The sequence below is a fragment of the Antechinus flavipes genome, chromosome 6 (assembly GCF_016432865.1).
Source record: "Antechinus flavipes isolate AdamAnt ecotype Samford, QLD, Australia chromosome 6, AdamAnt_v2, whole genome shotgun sequence".
NCBI lineage: Eukaryota > Metazoa > Chordata > Mammalia > Dasyuromorphia > Dasyuridae > Antechinus > Antechinus flavipes.
The window spans coordinates 228,276,485-228,298,464 of NC_067403.1; the positions used below are offsets into that span (position 1 = coordinate 228,276,485).

At 34.5% G+C, this 21,980-nt stretch overlaps 1 protein-coding gene across 3 annotated transcripts in view; it reads left to right on the forward strand.

Moving 5' to 3' along the window:
• Window positions 1–21,980, forward strand: part of CAPRIN1 (cell cycle associated protein 1) — a 47,171-nt gene extending 25,191 nt beyond the window's left edge. Inside the window, exons 8-19 of one of the 3 annotated variants that reach the window (XM_051966069.1) lie at window positions 256–308; window positions 385–471; window positions 3,251–3,406; window positions 3,852–3,960; window positions 6,357–6,424; window positions 7,375–7,485; window positions 7,696–7,845; window positions 8,003–8,153; window positions 11,822–12,016; window positions 13,383–13,483; window positions 14,044–14,107; window positions 20,731–21,980. In XM_051966069.1, coding sequence (XP_051822029.1) covers window positions 256–308; window positions 385–471; window positions 3,251–3,406; window positions 3,852–3,960; window positions 6,357–6,424; window positions 7,375–7,485; window positions 7,696–7,845; window positions 8,003–8,153; window positions 11,822–12,016; window positions 13,383–13,483; window positions 14,044–14,107; window positions 20,731–20,795 — 1,310 coding nt within the window. In that variant the 3' untranslated portion in view covers window positions 20,796–21,980. The remainder of the gene's footprint in view (window positions 1–255; window positions 309–384; window positions 472–3,250; window positions 3,407–3,851; window positions 3,961–6,356; window positions 6,425–7,374; window positions 7,486–7,695; window positions 7,846–8,002; window positions 8,154–11,821; window positions 12,017–13,382; window positions 13,484–14,043; window positions 14,108–20,730) is intronic. The other 2 variants (XM_051966070.1, XM_051966071.1) reach the window with 2 other exon arrangements.

The following is a 21,980-nucleotide window of genomic DNA, read 5'->3' on the forward strand; positions in this document are numbered from 1 at the left end:
GATTTTTAGTTCTAACTTAATTGAATTGATGATAGAAATTTTATAAGATAATAACTTGAAGGTCAGGTAAGTATAATTCCTCTTTAAAGAATATAATAATGAAAAATTGAATTTAAAAGAACCTTAATTTTGGTAAATTAGGTACCTAAACTATTTGATCTTCTAGTTCTTTTTTTGTACCTGAATTTATCATGTGGAGTTTTTAACTTGAAGTAAAATGTGTTCTTAAATGTTTTTGTTGTTGTTTTCTTCTAGAAGTTGAGCCAGCAGAAGAATATGCTGAACAAAATGAAGTTGAATCAACAGAGGTATAGTTTTTATTTGAATGTTGTTTGTGGTGGTTCTTATTTAAAAAAATGCTCAACATGCCTTTTTTTTCCCCAGTATGTAAATAGACAGTTTATGGCAGAGACTCAGTTCAGCAACAGTGAAAAGGAACAGGTAGATGAATGGACAGTTGAAACAGTTGAGGTAAGAAAATGTCTGTGTTGGAAATTGATTTGTAAGTTTAATGGCTGTTTAATCCTCATTGATGGATATTTAATTTTGCCCAGTTACTCTGAATTATCCTAAAATCTGGGCTTGTGAAAAGAAAAGGAAGGGGCAATCAGATGTTTCAGGCAAGGTGTGAATTTGATCTTATGGGGAAGATGAGTATTTCTTAACTTTTAGAATTATTTTCACAATTTTGTAGAGAACTGACAACAAAGTAATTGACACAATTAAGATTCCATTTTAATAAATACCATTAAGAAGAGAGGTGTAGGGGATGAAATGTTTTCCATGTACGTGTGGGTCATCTGTGATAGCAGTTTAAAAAAATCTTTTGTTTCCAGCAAATGCTTCTTTCTAGTCATTCCTTGTGTGCCGACTGTTTCTACCAAGTAGTAGTTACCCTCTATTTCCCCTTCAATCTCTACATCTAAAACATCCTCAGGAGGACCCTCTACAACTTGAAAATGCATATGTTAAAACTGTGCATACCAAAAATGCAAAAAAGAAAAAAGGGGGGCGTGGGGTTGGGGGATATTTTGCTCTCTTGGCTCAAAGCATTTTTAAAATTTGTTCATTTAAAAGTAGAGAGGTGATGGGCCAGCTTTCTTTGATCTCTGTTCAGATTGGGAAAATAGGATTTCTGCTAAAATACTTAATGGAATTTATTATAGTGGATTCTTTGTACTATGAATCAAGTTATTTTATTTTTGAATCATTGTCATGTTTGGTTGTCCCCCTTCTTACTCCAACCTCCTACTCCAGTGTATTGTAGAGTAAGTTAGTAAGGATGGAAGCAAGATAGCAGGAAGTTAAAGAAGAAATAATGGTAAATGGTAGGTATGAAACATGGCATTGACAGGAAACAGAAAAGCTTGGTTCAGTGGTAACATTTTAGGCCCCTGAAATGATTCCGGTTAACAGTTACTTAACAGTTACTTAAGCTCTTAAAGGCTTAGCTGACCATGATCTCAGTCTTCATAAGGGCCCTATTAGACAAAAAGATAAAGGTCTTCTTGTCACAGAACTTTCTTCCTTGTATCTATGATCTCCTCAGTCTGGATCATTTCTTTCCAAGTGGACAAAATGAGACCCATCCATGCTAGGGCCTATGACATGACGTGGATGCTTAATGGAATGTGCAGGTTCTCCGATTGCCAATATGGATAGCGTGTCTCCTTTGGTCACATATTTTTTTTGACTTTCCTCTGGGTTTTTGACTTGACTATCCTTCTGCATAACATTTGGTTGTATCTATCACATAGAGGGAATGTAAGCTTTTTGAAGACAGAGACAACTTTGTTTTCTAAGTCTTTGTGTCTGTGGTAAACTGCAGAAAGCTCAGGATTGGGAGGGGATCAATAAATGCTTGTTGATTGAGAAAGCAAAGTATGGCAATGAAGAAACCAATGTTTTTGGAGTTCTCATGTTGATATCTGAAACTCCAAAGAACTTTTTAGAGAAATCTTCACATCTTTCTCATTTTTCATGTTTTCATAAAGATGACACTTTCCCTTGTTAGGAGAGTAAGAAATCATAATGTAAAAGATGATAATTTAAAGCATCCACATATAATGGTCTAGATTCTATCCTTTTGGGGGAAGGTTTTGTCCATCATGATGACTAATTGTTGCTATTTTACCTATAAAGAAAGACCAGATAAGTGGGTAATAATTTAGTAACCAAGGTCATTCAAATAAGCACAGATAATGAAGCAAGAAATGAAGCAAGACTCTATCTATCTAGATAGAGTCTAAAATAAAGCTGAATAATGATTATGTACTTTTTTTGATATTCTATATATCCTGCCGTATTATACTTGGAATATAGTAGTAATTACTGCATTTTTTTTAGGTGAAATTGTAATGATTGTGTTACAGATATGTAGTTTAGCTAGCCCTCTGCTATTAAATTGCAAAATGAATTTTGTGCTTTTAGGAGGGAGGAGGACCTGATGTGTCCTTCAGGAGCATAGGAACAAGAGGGTGAGACAAATCTGTATTCCAGAGTAGGATACATGGTTGGATGATGATCCACCCCTTAGTATATTTTTTGAACAGATGTTAGCTGTCCGATGAATTGGGTTCAGTATTGAATAGAGGCATAGGCTGAGTCAATTTTGAGAAATTGTATAGTGCTTTTCATGATTTTAAGCTTCAAACAAATGTGAAACAAAGGTCCATCTTCTTAATGAATTATAGTTAAATTCTTCTGGTGCTTTTCTGGTCCTGAGTCCTAGAATTCCATACTCTACCAAAAACTGTGTTGTTTGGGTCACCCAAACACAATGGAGGTCCACAGGCATAAAGAGAAATCAACATGTTTACAGTGGAGTGTTGTACAAAGGGAACGTAAGAGAGATCGACCAGAAAGAGCTAGAAGGGAAATGAAGGCATAACTAGTGGATGCTCCTCGTTTTCCTTGGTTTCTGCATAACATCAGGGGATAGAGAGGGAGGCTTCCATGTCACTGAACTTCTTGTGCTATATTAATGGAAGGACATAGAAGGCGGCTTCATCAGGGTCAATCCCAGGAAGAGAAGAAGATGTAAATTAGTTTTGATCTCACTGGAGATTATAATCATCTCTGATGCCAACATCAGATCTCCTGGAGATCCAGGAAACATTAAAATAACATTTGAATAGGATCCACATTAAAGCCTAGTGATTTACAACACTAAATTGTTACTTAACTTCTGGCTGCTTTATAGCTCCCTGTATAATGATTTTATTACTCCTGCCCTCCCTTTTCTCCTAAGGTGGTAAACTCACTTCAGCAGCAGCCGCCGGCCGCATCCCCCTCTGTGCCAGAGGCCCACTCCTTGGCTCCTGTGGCTCAGGCCGATCCTCTGGTGAGAAGGCAGAGAGTACAGGACCTCATGGCACAAATGCAGGGGCCGTACAATTTCATACAGGTGGGTGAAGAGACAAAACTTTTGAATTAAGATAATTATTTTTTTTATTGAATTATGGTTTTATATTCTGGAAACTCCTCCCAATTCCCTTCTTATTTCTCAACATCTCTACCTCTCATTAATCAAAACATAATTTCTGGATCCTATCCCCTCATGGTTGCCTTTTTCTGTATGCAGAGTACAATGGGAACATGGTTTCTCTGATTTTGGATATAATTCTTGGGTCCAGAGCTGTGATTTTATCAGTCAAGAATGGTAACGGAATTGCATTGGGTTATGCAGGCCTGTCCCTCAGTCTTCTAGTGTCTGGGAGTTGCGTTAGGCCTTGTGCCTGGGTGCAGTCAGACTCTAAAGACCCCCAGGCTCCAGTCCCTCAGTTGTGAGGCTCTGAGGCCTCCAGAGGTCACCACTGTTGCTCTCTCATTTGGGATTTTTCTTGGTGTAGGATTCCATGCTGGACTTTGAAAGTCAGACACTTGATCCTGCGATTGTGTCTGCACAGCCTATGAATCCGTCCCAGAACATGGACATGCCTCAGCTTGTCTGTCCTCCAGGTGAGTGACAGCAACCTGCTTTGGGAATCTTTTCTTCATGTTAAATGTATGAGAGGGAGGAACAGAGACAGAGGCAGACCTTACACTCCCAGATGAGTGATCTTCTCACAGCCTCACTTGTCTGAAGTGGAAAAGTTAGATGATGATGACACTGGAGCTACTATTAGAACCAAAGATAAGATGATAATTGTAAATTCTTTGGAAATATTACATTGTTATTGAAATGTTACCTATCAATATCTTTATTATTATTATTAATTGCTCCAAAAATCTTAGAGGCTATGAATTATGGAAGGCTGCATAGTCAATGTGTCAGAATTGATATTTGAACTACTCATGGCTTCCTGATACCAAGCCTAGCACCTCCATTTTTATGAGATTTTTTTAGAATTTTGAGGGAAGTAGGAGGTGCTGGGGGAATGAGGGGAAATCAAAGCTCATATTAAAATAAAGAAAACTTTTTTCTAAAGTGGTGGTTCTCATATTTGTTGGTCTTAGAACCCCTTTGCACTCTTTAATTATTGAGGACAGAATTAGTTTTGTATTCTTTCTATAGATATCTAATGTGTATTAGAAATAAACTCTCCTGCATTTTATTGTGATATAAGTTTGACGTCATGGATACCCTGAAAGGGTCTGGGGTCTCCCCTTCTCCCCATACAAAACACATATTGGAACTTTTTCTCTAAACATAGTAAACAATCTGGAGAAATTTGAACATGAAATAATGTGGAAGAAGGAAAATGTGAAGAAGAAAGCAAAAGAACCAACTCGTTAATGCCAAATATCCTGCAGCAACATGGGCATTATCTGCTGAATGAAATTAATTCTTCCTTAGACTTCTTTTGGATGCCTTGATGTCTTTAGAATTATTTGGGGGGAGGAAGGGGCAATTAGAAAGAAGTGAAGAAAAGATTGCATATAAAATACGTTTGTAGGAATTGTGATAAATTGTAGATAATGTAATTTTGTATACTTATATTCATTTAATAAATGGTTCAGTGCTTCACAAGCTTACACCTTGATAAAAAAAAAAAAAAAAAAACCACCAGACACCTTAGGTAATTAGAAACTCTAAAGGAAGTAGAAACCCTTTTTGAATTAGCATTTTGTAGTTCTTTTGTCCATCTACTCCAGCTTTAGAAGATGTAGGATTGAATCTGTTAGAAAATATCCAAGGCAGATTTTTCACTATTAGAGTTCTATTTGAAGAATACTATGTGACTTTTCTCATTAAGTTTGATAAAATAACTACCATGAGTGGTGATGTATCCTGAGAGTCTTGCTTCTGAGCTACTCACAAGACTATAACTGTATGGCCCAGGAGAGAATTTCTAGGTGGTCTCTCCTAGTTCTCTCATCTTTTCTTTTTTTTGGTGAGGCAATTGGGGTTAAGTGACTTGCCCAGGGTCTCAAGCTAAGAAGTATTAAGTGTTTGAATCTTGGGTTTGAACTCAGGAGCTCCTGAGTTCAGGGCCAGGGCTCTATCCACTATGCAGTCTAGCTGTCCCTTCACTTATCTTTCAAAGGAAGCAGGCCCACAGCTGTGGAGAGATAGAAACCAAAAGGGGTTCAAATATAATAGGGAGATCAAATGAACCAGCTAGAATTTGAATTGTGGCTCTTTGACTTAAAGGCCACAGCATCTTCCTACCTTTAGAGCCCGAGAGAGCACTCCACAAAAGTGTATTTAATGTGCATTGTCAGAAGTTTTTTGTTTCTGTTGGAATGGAGAGCTTTTGGATTAATTAGCTGGTAATTATATGTATACAGTTTACTTAGTTGTTGAACTTAGTATTTTTATATATACATATGCATTTGGAACAAAATTATTTTCATAAATTTCTGCTGATGATGAAGAAATTGTGAGGGAAATGGCTGTAGTCTTTGGTTTAAGTTTTAGGCAGAAGGATTACTTGAGTGCATCCTGCTCTCTCCCTCTTATCACCATTAGTAACAAAAATCACAAGATGCTAAACCTAAACTTTTTCCAATTTTTAAAAAAGGTATATGATCTTTAGCAATAATACCCCCCCAAAATCTCCGATTTGGGGTGCTTAACCAAAGAAACATGGTTTTTGGTATTATCTGTTGGCAGTATCTCCAACTTTTGACTTTTAGTGTCAATCTTTGCAATATTTCAGCATAATAAATTACATATTTTATGTATATGTTTATATAAATTTGATTACTAAAATTTAGTGTTATCCAATTAAGATCATTTGAATTTTTTTTCAAGGGATCATTTTTGATCTTAGTCATGCTTTTTTTCTAACATATTACTACCATAATGGTTATAAAAGGGACTAGCCTTGTATGGAATAATTGAAATGTAGCTATTTGGAATTGTTTGGAAATTACGTCATATCAACTATCAGTTTTTTGTGAAATTGCAGTTCACACTGAATCTAGACTTGCTCAGCCTAATCCAGTTCCTGTACAGCCAGAAGCTACGCAGGTGAGGGTAATTGTCTATTTTGATTTTTTTTTCCCCACACACACATAATTTCATGTGATCCTAGAGTCATAGATTTAGAGCTGTAGGGTCCTTAGAAAGCTTTGTTACCAGCAGGAGATTTGGTCTCTCGCAGGGGGTGAACTGGTAGAGAGTTGTAATTATTTTTTCAACTGAGTGATTGAGAACACCTGTATTTTGATTAGCATTTGCTTTTAGGCTTAGAAACTCTGAATGTTTTGTTTTAAATCAATGTTAATTTGTATTTTTAGATAACTGTTATCCCTGTGTCAACTGTACCTCTCTCATGGCTTCTTAGTGGGTATAGTTGAGGGATAGAAGAAAAAGATATTCAAAGAAAGTTTTACCAAATGAATTTCACAAGGTCAATTTCTTAATTTTAGGCTTTGTATAGCAGAGACATTATATTAACTTTAAGGAATTGTTGTGACTCTGAAAAAATTAAAACAAACGAGTTAATCCAACCCAAGAATTTCTTTATATACATATACTCTGTGTATATATATGTGTGTGTATATATACATACACACATGTACACTTTATACATATGCTCTTAAAGCCTTTATCTTCAAGTTAATTTTAATATAACTGCTTATCATAAACAGTGTTAACTCTCATCAGTTCTTTCTGAATGAATAAAGAACTTATTAGGCACTTGCTTTTGTGTACTACCCTTGGATACAAACAAAGCTTTTGAAGAACACTCTAATGAGGGGGCCACCCCCCTGGGAGGCTTCAGCTGTTAGGCAAAAGGGTAGGTCCCTCGATGGTCCCCAGACCTCTATAGTAGTTTTGTTTTCATTTGCCAAAAGAGATTTTTCTGCTCTTTGATAAGGAAAAGGGCTCTTTAAGTTCTTCCATTGTAGAGCACTGAGCACTGATTTCCCCCCCTATTTCATAAGTGACCTTGAATGAAATTAATGATTTACTCTCCCTAGGTACCTTTGGTTTCTTCGACTAGCGAGGGATACACAACATCCCAGCCCATGTACCAGCCTTCTCATGCTGGAGACCAGCGACCTCAGAAGGAATCAATTGACCAGATTCAGGTAGGTCTTGCTATTTACAGAATGAATACATAGAACATAAATACATAGAAATCATTATGCAGAAGATGACACTGTTTAAGGTAGAAAAGCACTTTAGAGCAAATGAGTAGTTTTGTTCTAGATTAATCTTACTGTATAAAAGGTACAAATAAAAAAATAATTCATTGTCATGCAGGAATGCACTGACACATTTTGTGCACATTTTTTTAGGCTGCAATATCATTGACTGCAGACCAGGCCCCGGCATCCTCACCCCTTCCTGCTGCCTCTCAGCCCCAGGTATTCCCAGCTGGATCAAGCAAACCTTTACATAGCAGCGGCATCAATGTCAATGCAGCTCCATTCCAGTCCATGCAAACGGTAGGCAAGAGACCATATTCTAGATACTCATGCTTTTATGAGTTTTATAGTATATCTTGTTTCTAAAACTTTTATATTTGATTTAAAAATCAGATTTGGAATTTGGGAAATTGGCTGCCAAATGATATATTAATGATTTTTTTCCCTTATCTTACAGGTATTCAATATGAATGCCCCTGTTCCTCCTGTTAATGAGCCAGAAACTTTAAAGCAACAAAATCAGTACCAGGCTAGTTACAACCAGAGCTTTTCCAATCAGCCTCACCAAGTAGAACAAACAGAACTTCAACAAGAGCAGCTTCAGGCCGGTAGGTAAACATCATGTTTCAATTAAATTCTTTCCTAGGTAGTTTTTGGTGATACCAAGATTATTTACAGAAAGAAGTACTGCTAATACATTAAAAAATGGTTTTAGGATTAAGCATTGCACTAATTGTAGAAATCAGTTGTCTTTTGCTTATGATACATTGAATTAGCTCTTTTATATCTGAAAATTTTGCAAGAAGGTAGGAAATCTGTAGCATTTACTTATTTAAATAAAATAATATGCTATATTTATTGAAATTCATGGGAAACATACTGATATATCTGCCATATTATATGTTGATTTAAAGCTAAATCAGTTTACTTTTGTCATAATAAAGCATTAATCCAAATTATTTATGGAGAAAAGGTTTGGGGTAGAGATGATAAATGGACCGTAAATACTAAGTCCTACAACAGTCTCTAAATAATTCTCTAATTCCAGTCACTCTAATCCAGATAGAAGTTGGAGTCTGTTCAGTTAGAGCCTGTGAGCGTTCGTGTGACAATAATCACATGCTTTAAAGAAACTGAAAGCTTTCTGTGAGACTTATCTTTCAAAATATAACTATGTCCAACAACAGAATTTTAAGGATCATTTCAAGCATTCCATGATTTTCACAATTCAGTTCCATCCCCATGGATTCAAAAGTCTTTTCTTAAGAAGTTGCAGGCACTAAATCTACTTTGGTGTGGGATCTTTACATAAAACGTGTTGTCCAAACAGACACAAAATTTTGTAGGTAGTATAAAATAATGGAAAATGGTCATATCAGTTAAATTGGTCATAACTAGCAAGTCTTTTTATGGTGATCTATTTCCAGACAATACCTGCTGGCCATGATTAATCTATCAGTATGGTATTGTACTCACCTCCCATGGTGTAATAGAAAGAGCACAAGGCAAGGAGATTATTACTAATTAACTACTCCTGTCCCCAGGCCATTCAGTTTACCTCTTGTGTTCATTTGAATCCCTAGTGTGTAAAATAAGAGAATTAGTCAAGGGGATCATCTCTGAAGTCTTTTTCTTACTCTGAATCCTGGGTCTTTGGTTTTATTTTCTTATTTGTGGAATTTCTGAACTGATCATTTTCTACATTTACATCTTAATATGCATTTAGATAACTGTTAGTCATTAAATAAAAGGGCCTGATACAGTCATGAATATAACTACTGTTGTTCATTTGCACTGGTGGCTTCAGAGTTCAGGGTTAAACTGAGCCAAAATTAAAATGGTAGTGGCTTATTGGTTTTATTCGTGTTATGAATTCAGCTTTAAATGGTATCTGAGGTCCAAGATTTATTTTTAAAGATTCCTTATCTTTTCATTACTCTCTTTGAGAGTACTTATAACAGTAAGACTTATTGACCAAAAGCAATAAAATTCTATACTTGAAGATACTAGTACAGTCAAGTACTATGTGTGTGGGGTTTTTGTTGTTATTTTAATAAGATTGGCAATTACTTTTTTTAACTGGTTCATCAGAGGCCAACAGAAATGTGATTTTGAGATACAGTTATGTAGAAAGGTCATGTGGGATTTACTGGTGGTTGTATACCATATTGAAGTTTATCAAAAAAAAGGTAATCAAGGTGGGAAATTTCTGGAATGAAGCAGCAATGAGATGTTGATTCATTCTCATGCAATTTGTGACCTATTAAAGAAGAAACCCAAAGTAATGTATCTTTAAAAAATAAAAAAATGTTAAAAAGCCATTGGAAAATGAATCTCTGCCTATGGCTTTTTTTTTCTTTCCCTGAGGCAATTGGGGTTAAGTGATTTGCTTAGGGTCACACAGCTAGGAAGTGTTAAGTGTGAAAGCATATATGAACTCAGGTTCTCCTGACTTTATATAAGGGTAGTGTGTTATCCACTGCACCATTTAGCTGTCCCTGTGGCATTCATTTTATCATTGTAGAATAGATCATTAGTATATCATAGGGTTGGAAATCACTTGTGGGCAATCAGGAATGTTTCTAGGCAGGCTAAATAATTATAGAGACTTCCTGGCAACTTTGGGCTTATTTATTGAATAGATTGTATGATTGATGGGAATGATAAGCTTCCAGTAAAGTAAGACCTCACTTGCCGCTCCTCTCCCCAACACCCTCCAATGCCCATTTGAAATGGAAGTCTGCTCTTTCTATCCACTTTTCAATCATCACGTTTAAAATTATCAGCAGAATTTGTTTCAATATCAGTTTAAAGACCCAAGCCTAGTTTCCTTAAGGTAGAAGGTAAGGGTAAGGAGAGGAATGATGACTAGTATAATGGATAAGGTAGGCTCTTTGGCACTGAAAAAAAATGAGGTATAGGAATTGACTTTTGGGTATTTCAAGTACCTAAAGGATTTTGGATAATGTGAGTTTACCTGATATGTGTCTCCAACTGCCTCTTATCTTTGCAGATTTATCTTGTATATAATAAATAGCCTTTACTATTCCATAAGACACTGTGTATGCAAAATATTAAGATCAACATAAAAGTAAATCCTTGCCCTTAGAAACAAGTATAAAAAGATACCAGGTTTTACTGATGGGTAATGCTATGATATGAGGCATGTTACTGGACTGTTTTTGCAATCTAAAATCTTTGTAGTATCAGAGTTTTATAGCCATTTCTAACTAATTTTTGAAATTGTGAATTAGTATTACACACTAAAGTATTTATATTGGGTATATTCTGTTTACAAAAGTTGAGTTAATTTTAAATTCTGAGTTCTCCTTACTACTTTATTATATCTGTTCTACTAGATATGAAAAATCATTTTGCTTTGTCATTTTATGTCTGTAGTCTAGAACTGGACTTTTTAGGGTCCCAAGGATTCATATTTTCTCTAGGTAGATTTTGAAGTTGGATTTGGGAGGAGGTGTCAAATTTTTATCTCAATATTACTAATTATTTAATGTATTTTAAAAGCATTTATTTCAAAAAGGATCCATAGGTATTGCCTGACTGCCCCAAGAGGGCCCGCCGCCCCTCCCCCCAAAAAAAAAAAAAATTCCGAGCTTTTACTCTAGAACAAGAATGGTAATGATAAGTTATTTGCATTTGTGCCTTAATAGACTTACTCTAGTATTAGTATTAGTTTGAATATATCTAACTCACTATGGAATACTTTGAAAGATATTATCAAATTATATCAAGCACAATGTTGAAACCATATCAAGAACATTTTGAAGAACTTGGAGTGGTTTAGCTTAGACTTAAATATTTAAAATCATTAGTGATTAGATTTATTTCTGTTACTGCAGAAAGACAGACCTAGTCAGTGAGTAGAAATCACTTGGAATTTGTTTTTGTATTTTGACTTGTTCTAACGAAAAAGTTTCAGTGTGGTTAACCACACACACAAAAAAAATGCTACACAGTGGTAGTGTGGACTCATCCTAATGGAAGTGTTAAAATGTAGGGTAGACGATTTTTAGTTTAGGAAAACCATACCATGAATTCCTACTGTATATTAGTGCACATTACCAGACTCTTTTCAATTTTTAATATCATATAATAAAAATCTTAGATAATTATGTGCAAAATATTTTATAGAATGTAGCATTCCAAATAAATGCAGCATCTTATATTTAATCATACTCTTATATAATTAATTATGTGTACATTTGTAAATGGATATACAAATGGGCTTGTGTGTGTTTGTGTTGTTATATTTCAGTGGTTGGTACCTACCATGGTTCCCAGGACCAGTCTCACCAAGTGGCAGGTAACCACCAGCAACCTCCACAACAGAACACTGGATTTCCACGAAGTAGTCAGCCCTATTATAATAGCCGAGGAGTGTCACGTGGAGGATCTCGTGGCACTAGAGGCTTAATGAATGGATATAGGGGCCCTGCCAATGGATTTAGAGGTAAAAGAAGAGTACCAATGAACTTCTCTTAAATTTTTGCATTGGATTTTTATACTGTTGAAGATTTTTTAAAAAACCTTTTACTCTCAGGTATAAGTTGTGTTTACAAGAGATTTTATTGGTTTAGAAAGTATTTTATTTAGTCAAATAACAAGGATTTTAAAAAGTTCCTGCTTTCAACACTATGGTAGTCACCGGGGTACAGAGACCAAAGAAAAGAGTTACTCCCCTCTCTTAAAGTGCTCGAGCTCTCTTTATGCATCTGTTTGATTTTGTCATTTATTTTCTTTTTAAAAATTTTTATTAGCTTTTTATTTTCAAAACACAAGCAAAGATAATTTTTAACATTCACCATTGTAAAACCTTGTGTTCCAAGTTTTTCTCTCCTACTCCCCTACACTGCAAATAGTCCATTATAGGTTAACTGTGTTGTCATTGATTTTCAGTGATTCTTTATTAACTAATAAATAAAAGTTTTAAGTTCCTGACAAAGCATCATCAATTTTTCACTTGACTATTGCAGTAAGAAAGGATTTGGAAGTCAAAGAATCATATATTTATCACTGGTCTCCTTGCCCACAGTCTTTCCCCTATCTATTCTCTGATTCATAGATGCCAAAGTGATAAAGCATATGCCTGGCATGTTGCTTTCCTGATAACTAGTATAAATTCTATTATTGGTATTTAAAGCCTTTCACAGCCTGCTTTACCTTATATTTCCTAGTCTCCTTAGACATGATACTCATGTATTTGCTGGCTGAAATGTGTTCCTCTTCACGTCTGCCTTTTAGAATTTCTATTTCCTTGAGACCTTAGCTTGGGCTCCACTTCTTCTATAAAACCTTGCTTTGTTCCTCCCCACTAAAATTATTTCATATATATATATATATATATATATGATCTTCTTTGGTAGAATGTAAGTTTTTTGAGGGCAAGGATTGTTTGATGTTCGTCTGTTTTCTCTCCTAGTATCTGATATGTAGATTTTGAACGTATGATTTTTTGACATTCCAAATCCTTTCAAATTTTGGCACCACCTTAATAACTCATACCATTTTATCTCAGAATTTTCCCCTCTCAAGTGTATGAATGAATGATCGCTTTTTGAAAGATATATTTCAAAACAACAGTGAAATTACTGACATATACACTACACTTAGAAGCAAAAGGCCACAAATAGTAGGAAATTGAAAATAACTATTTTCCTTTTCTGGTAAAGAGATGGAGGGGGGCTGGTGGAAGGAAGATGACTGTCTTATCATCAATCATTACCTTACCGTGTCTCCATTTCTCTTTTTCTAATAAATCTTTGGACAAATATTCAAACTCTCTTTTGAATGTTAATATTTTTCTTTATCTTTTTTAGGAGGCTATGATGGCTACCGCCCTTCATTTTCTAACACTCCAAATAGTGGCTACACGCAATCCCAGTTCAGTGCTCCACGAGATTACTCCAATTACCAGCGGGTGAGGAAAACCTAAATTAATTATAATAATAATAATAGAATAGATGCATATAGATGAAAATAATGCTAAATATCTTCTGTTTTGTAATTTATAGAGACAAATTGTAATTTTTTTTAAATGCAAAGAAAACAATTGCAAGCACCAGTTTATTTTGACACACAGTATTTTTGTATAACATAATACCACCAGTTGATGAATTAGTTTTAGAGAACCAATTTCTGAATCTTTTTAGTATTTAGTCTCTTCAGTGAATTTCTAAAAGATCTTAAGACTAAAGTAGAAGGCAGGCTTAAAGATGTGTTTTGAATAAAAATTTTAGTAACCTCTTTTGTAAACACAAGAAACATTTTCAACTTTTTTTTTTTTTTTAATGGACAGACTTTAAAGGGGTTGAGGGGGAGATGAATCTTGAAAATAATAAGGAAACATGTTTTTTTTGGAAAGGGACTTGTATTTCTGTGTTTGATTTTTGCCTTACATTTTGAGTGTTATATCAGTAGAAATTGGCTTGTTTTCATGTTTTGGATTTTGGGGGGTTTTGTTTTGTTTTTGACATTTAGGATGGATATCAACAAAACTTCAAGAGAGGTTCTGGGCAGAGTGGACCACGGGGAGCCCCAAGAGGTAATATTAGAATGTTCGAAAAGTAGACATGTAGCAGTTTTCTGCTGGACTATGTTGTCTGTTCCTTATCTGCAGTTAAATTTGTTTTCCGAATAAAATCCATCCTCACTGATGATAGGATTATGTTATTTATAAAAAGGTCATGGCGTTTATTACTTTGAGTTAGAAGTGATTTTCAAGATTAAAACCCACCTGGTTATTTTGAAGATAAGAAAACTGATTACCATAGGGTCAGTATCACAGATTTCAGTCCTATAGTTGCAATGGAATAAATTGTTTGGCTATAATGGAATGGGTGCCATTAAGTAAAAAGCTAGATTGTATGTTCATTTATCAAGCCAAGCATTATATAATATGTAAAGTGTTTTCACATAAATGTTTTCATTTGGTTTGTTTCTTTTTTAAAAATAGTGAGAAGGGAAATAGAAATATTGTTCTAATTTTACTGATGAATAAAATGAGGCTTTCGAATAGCATAGATCAATTTGGTTTCTAGTAGGAATATAACATTTTATTTAAAAAATGCACCAAAGGATCTCTTTAAAGAATGAACTACAGAAGTGTGTTATAATAAGTGTAGGATTTGCTTTCTTTTAATAATAAAAAAAAATTTTACATGCATACCTTTTAATAGCTATAGACTGACTTTTAAAGTTGGAGCAGTGGGTGAATAGAATATATGCTACCTGGGGAAGTAAGTGAATTCTCCCTCTAGATATCTTTAAGCAAAAGGATGGTTTAATGCAAATGCTGTAAAAAGATTTTTGTGCTATATGAGCTCTAGATAGCTTATAACTCAAGATTTTCTGACAAGCTACACATATAGGATATTGGTCAAGGGCTCCCAAGATAGTGGGATCCTAAAGATAGGTTAAAGAAACTGGTATTGTTTGATCTAGAGGAAAGACTGCAAAGATAATCTTGGAGGGCAAGGAACTATCTTTTGCCTTTTTTGGGGGGTATAACCAACACTTAGCACAATGTAGTGTAACATAGTAATCACTTAATAAATGTTTATTGATTGATTATTTCCAACTATTTGGAAAGAAATCTCTTATTCATAATAAAGTGATTTAACATGGCCTACTTGGATGAGAACTAGGACATCATGTTGAATCTGGGTTGGTGAGTATATATTACTCTGGTCTTCATTCCCTGCTTGACAACATATCCTGCAGGAACAAAAATGTTGAAAAGTGAGGACTGTAAAACTTGAATAATCCAAAAGAGTGTCCCTTTTCCAGGGAACAAGTGGTAAATTCTTCTGTACATAAAGTATTCAGACTTAGTGTAGATGACATGTCACAGGGTTTTGTTTTTCTCCATTGGTGAGCTGACCTTCATTTTGGAAATTCTGTGATAAGGATCCAAATCTTGAACATTTTCTTTTCCCTCCAATCAGTTTTTTTTTTTTTTTTAACTAATGATGCACCTGGTTAAAAATATTTTTTTTGATTCTTAAAAGTGTGTATGAGGAATTTTTAATATTAAGAACATTTTAATATACATAATATCACTTCCAGCTACACAGTCACGTAATCATTTTGTATGTGTGACTTCTTAAATGTTGCTACTCTTGATCTTAGCACCCCTATGAGGTGCCTTCTTTACTAAAGAAGGCATGTTGCCAACTCTTTAGAATATGGTGAGTTCTTTTTACTGAAACCAAGCTATTGCCAAAAGTTCCTTTATACTTTGTTGGTTTGGAACTTGGGAATATATTTTCTCATGGAAACCATCTTTTACCTATGGCTAGGTTTTCCTAAAATAGTCTTAAAACTGTAATACCACTAAAGCTTGAAGCATATGGAATCAAAAATAATGATGTAATATTATTACCATATTTTAATAAAGATGGAGGGGAGAATCAAATGTGTCCCGGCTCTAGTGCCATTCCTCTTCTCTCTCCCCAAATGACTGTATTATCTAAATTTATGTAGTGTATTATCTAAATTTATGTAGTTCCTAATCTCTAATCTCTATAATAATTGATTTGATAAATGAACATATAATTTAGCTTTTTATTTATAATGGCACCCATTACATTATAGCCAAACAATTTATTCCTTAGCAACTCTAATCTACAGTGTTTCTGTGCATTGTAGGATGTTTTATCATTTTGAAACTGTTTCCCTTTTCCTTTGTCAATCAGAAGCAAACAGTTGAGGAGATTCTTTTTAAATTACCCCAGTCCCACTTGACCTTTGTACTCTGCTTACCATTTTGGTGCTTCAGTTGTTTTCTGTTTTGGCTGTTCCCCAGTTTTTCCAGTCAGTGATATTGAAGACACTTCTGTCTTTTTTAAATCAAGTTTTGGTATATTGCTTAAATATTCATTTTTCTAAAGGTGAGTGATTTTAAGAATGGATTTTTTTTTAAAGTGTGAAATGCTTTTTTTTTCCTGTGGGGTCATGGTTCTTGTGTTCTCTTCATTTATCTCTTCCATTTTAATTCATAAAGAAAGCCTGGAGCATTAAGGACTCAATAAATACACTTAAATCAGAAGTGGAATGGCCAGAGAATTGTCAAAGACTCTTAAGCTTGGAAGAGATCTCAAAGGCCAGACCAGCCAAGTACCTTGGAATAAGCAACATCCCTCTTCTATCTTCTCTTAACCATTAACTCAAGCACTTGGCAGTTTGGGATATGTATAGTTGTTAGGAGGTTTTTCTTCATTGACCCAGAATCCACCTTTTTTAAATCTTTTTTCCTTTGAGACCACATTGAATATATCTTTTCCGTATTGTCATCCTTCTAGACCTTAACTGCCATCCTATTTCCCCTTTTCCAGCTGAACTGCTTCAATCCTTCTGTGACATATTCTCTAGTGCTTTCATCATTCTTTTTTGCCTTTGCTTTGAACTAATTTAGTTTGTTTACAGTTTTTATGAGAAACGGCCTAAACATGGCAGAGTTTATCACAACACTAATACTTTCCCTGTTCTGGGACATTAGTTATTTTTTTTTTTATCCCAGAATATTGCAGTTTTTTAATTGGCTAACCTGTCTCACTTTAAATTTTTCTAATAGCCCTCAGCAAGATTTGTTGAGCTTTAACTTCATTGAAGAATTGTTTATTATTACAGCATTTTTTATACTTAAAAGTCTATAATCATATAAACTTAGCTAATTTCTCCTGACAAGGTAGTTTAACATTCTTATGTGGAATTTTTATGTCAAATATTTATGAACAGAACTACCCTTTTATCTGTATGTTAGTTTTATAAAAATTCTGAGAATCATTTAGGATAGTTATAATTATTTATTTTTAAAGAACTCAGTTTTAATAGCTACTAATAGTACAAATCTTGAGCGTAGTTAGCCCTAACTTTTTAAGGATAGATTCTCATGTAAAACATGCCACCTTATTTTTAAATTTTTTATTTTCTCAGTTACATGGTGAAATTTTTTTTTGTTTATACATGTACATTATCTCTCTTTTACATATTTATTTGTGAATCGTGGTGGGAGAGAAAAAACAGAATAAAAAGGAAAAACCATGAATGGAGGAAAAAAATGAACATAGCATAATGTGTTGATTTACATTCAGTTTCCAGATTTCTTTCTTTGGATGAGGATGGCATTTTCCATCTAGAGTTTTTGGGATTGCCTTGGATTACTGAACTAAGTCTATCATCGTTGATCATCATGCAATCTTGCTGTTGCTGTTTTCCTGATTCTCCTTGCTTTGCTCAGCATCAGTTCATATAATTCTTTACAGGCCTTTCTAAAATCAGCCTGTTGGTCATTTTTTATAGAACAATAATATTACATTACTTTTATATGCCATAGCTTATTCAGCCATTCCTCAGTGATGGACATCTACTCATTTTCCAATTCTTTGCCATCACAAAGAGAGCTTCTGGAAACATTTTTGCACATATGGTCCTTTTCCCTCTTTTATGATTTTCTTGGAATACAGACCCAGTAGTGGCACTGCTGATCAAAGTTTGATAGTTATTTGTGCATAGTTCTAAATTGCTCTCCAGAATGGTTGGATCATTTCACAACATCCTAACAATGCAGTAGTATCCCAGGTTTCCCACATCCCTTTTGACAATTATCATCTTTTCCTGTCATTTTAGTCAGTCTGAGAGATGTGAGTTGATACCTCAGAATTGTTTTAATTTGCATTTTTCTAATTGTGATTTAGAGCATTTTTATATGATTTTATATAGTTTTAATTTTTTCATCTGAAAATTGTCTGTTTATGTCTTTTGACCATTTATAAAGGGGGATATCACTTGTATTCTTATAATTTTGACTCAGTTCTTTATAAATTTTAGAAATGAGACCTTTATCATAAATACTACCTGTAAAATTTTTTTCTCAGCTTTGTTCTTCCCTTTTAACCTTGTTTCTGTTGATTTTGTTTGTGCAAAAGCTTTTTAGTTTAATGTAAAAAAAGTTGTTCGTTTTGCATTTCATAATATTCTCTAGTTCTTCTTTAGCCATAAATCCTCCCTTTTCCAAAGATCTGATAGATATACTATCCCTTGCTTTTATTATAATTTGCTTATAGTAGTTCTTAAATTGTGTACTTATTTTGGTATGGAGTATAAGATGGTACATCTCTGCTGAGTTTCTGACATACTATTTTCCAGTTTGCCCAGCAATTTTTGTCAAATAGTTCTTATCCCAGAAGATGAAGTTTTGGGATTTATCAAACACTAGATTAATACAGTCATTGATTATTGGGTCATGTATATCTAATCTATTTCACTGGTCCACAGTCTTAGGCTATAAGACTATTTCTTATAGTCAATACCAAATGTTTTTAATGGTTGTTGCTTTTTAATAGAGTTTTAGGTCTGGTACTACTAGACCACTATGCTTTGCCAGGTCTTTTTATTTTCTTTTTTCTTAATTCCTTTGATATTTTTGACCTTTTGTTCTTCCAAATTAATTAATTTTTTGGCTCTGTAAGATGGCACTTGTAAAAAAATTTGGGTAGAATTTTCTTTATTATATTAGCTCAGTCTACCTATGAACAATTGATATTTTTTCAGTTGCTTACATCTGACTTTATTTGTGGGAAAATTGTTTCTTAATTGTATTTATAAAAGTCCTGGATTTGTCTTGGCAGGTAGATACCAAATATTTTACTTTGTCTATAATTATTTTAAGTAGAATTTATCTCTTGCTGCTGGGCTTTGTTAGTAACATAGAGATGCTTGATGATCTGTGTGGATTTATTTTATATTCTGTAACTTTGCTAATTGTTTTTCTAAGTATACCATCATATCTACAGAGAGTGATAGTTTTATCTCCTTATTGCCTCCTCTTAATTCTTTTAATTTCTTTGTCCTCTCTTATTGCTAAAGCTAACATTTCAAGTATAATCCTGAATTTTACTGGTTTCAGTGGGTATCTCTGCTTCACCTTGTTCTTACTGGGAATGTGTCTAGCTTCTTCCCATTACAATGTAAGCTTGCTTGTGATTTTAGATAGAAGCTGCTTACCATTTTAAGGAAAAATCCATTTATTCCTATGCTCTTTAATGTTTTTAAATAAGAATGGCTGCTGTATTTTGTCAAAAAGCTTTTTCTGCATTTATTGAGTTTATTATATGATTAATTTCTCCCCCCCCTTAAATTAAAGCTTTTTATTTTCAAAACATGTGCACAGATAATTTTTCAACATTGACCCTTGCAAAACCCTGTGTTCCACATTTTCCCCTCCTTTCCCCCATTCCCTTCCCTGTATGGCAGGTAATCCAATATATGTTACACATGTTAAAATATATGTTAAATTCAATATATGTATACATATTTATACAATTATCTTGCTGCACAAGAAAAATCAGATCAAAGAGGGAAAAAATTGAGAAAGAAAACAAAGTGCAAGCAAACAACACAAAGAGTGAGAATGTTATGTTGTGATCCACACTCAGATCCTACAGTCCTCTTTTGGGTGTAGATGGAATTGGTAAAATGTCACCAGGGAGAATTGGAGTAGGATTGGTCTAGAGAATTACAGAATGAGTGAGAGTAAGAGTTTGGAAAAGGGAAAGAAGGTAATCATACTCCAGTTTGACTGAGATGTGCCAAGCATGTACAGAAGAATGGGATAGTCATTGGAGAAAAGATTCAGTTCTGTTCTAAAATACTTTTTGGAAAGAAGAGCTGAGTTGAGAATTACTGGGCTACCCATGCCACATGGATGAGTGTGCCACAGAATATTTATTACTTGCAAATGAATTATTTTCTTTTTCTGTGCTTTGGGGTGTTAATAACTGGTAGCTAAATAATTTAAAGGGAACTTTAAATATTCCTGGTGTTGGTTGTAGTAGCAGGTAACCTAAATATTGCAGCCTTGTTGTAAAGCAAACATAATCCTACTTTAAGTAAGCAGTGTTTTTTTTCTTAAGAGGGAATATTGCTTCTTTTAATTTTTTGGTGGAGCATAATCAGTAATGGATCAGTGGGGCTGAAGAGCTTTAAGTAATAAACATGGACAGGGCAATCTCTAAAAGAGGAATCCTCATTACATGGAGAAGGGCTTTCTAGCTCTAGGCCTGGCAGTTCATGGCTTTGTCTGTCCTTGCAATTTTGTCTTGAAGAAGAAACTGAATTACAAATGTGTGTGAGAGACCTAAACCCCTATTTTTGTTTTGCTTACAGGTCGTGGAGGGCCCCCAAGACCCAACCGAGGGATGCCGCCAATGAACACTCAGCAAGTGAATTAAACCGGTTCACAGGATTACGTTTAAACGCCAAAAACACACTGGCCAGTGTCCCATAACATGTTACCAGAAGAGTTATTATCTATTTGTTCTCCCTTTCAGGAAACTCATTGGTAAAGGGACTGTTTTCACCCCATAAAGACAGGACTAGAGTTGTCAGCTTTATGTTACCTGGATATGGAAGGAAACGATCTTTACTCTGCATGTTCTGTCCTAAGCGTCATCTTGAGCCTTGCACATGATACTCAGATTCCTCACCCTTGCTTAGGAGCAAAGCAAAACACACACACTTTCGGGGTGATCAGATCTCCAAGGTTATTTGATTGAAGTGGCTTGGAAAAAAAAAAAAAAAAGCAAGATTGACTCATTTTTGACATTGGATAAAATCAGCAAATCAGCCCTAGAGTTGTTTTGATGGTAATTGACAAAAACTAAAATATTTCCCATGAAAGGAAGATGGAAAGAGTGGAGTGTGGTTTGGCAGAGCGACTGCATTTCACAGCTTTTTCTGGTTTAAATTGGAGCAATGAACGATTAGATGCATACTAAAAGATGCATGGGTCCCTAATTCCACAAATAAGGCTGACTACCAGCTTTGATTACAGCACTATTCATCACCAGGCCAAACTACTGTGGTTAAAAAATATATACATATAAATTGCTTTGTAACAGCTGATATTGTACAAGACAAAGCCAAAATGCAAAATTGGGCTTTGATTGGCACTTTAAAAAAAAATCCGCAACAAATATGGGATGTAATCTGGATGGCCGCTTCTGTATTTAATGTGAAGTATTTAGATACCTTTTGGAACACATTTAACAGTTTCTTTGATAGCAATGACTTTTGTAAGGATTGGTACTATATATTTATCATTCCTTATGACATGCACATTGTCTGTCACTAATACTTGACCTTGCTGTATTGTCATCTAAATAATTGGTACAGGTACTGATGAAAATCTCTAATGGATAATCATAACACTTTTGGTCACATGTCTCTTTCTGCAGCCTGGAGGTTTTTAAAAGAAAAAGATATCAAATGCCTGCCGCTGCCGCCCTTTTAATTGCTATCTTTTGAAAAGCACCAGTATGTGTTTGGATCGATTTCCCCTTTTAAGGGAAATGACAGCCAGCAGTTTCAGTTCTAATGGTATAATTCAAACAAATAAAACATGTTTATAAAAATTG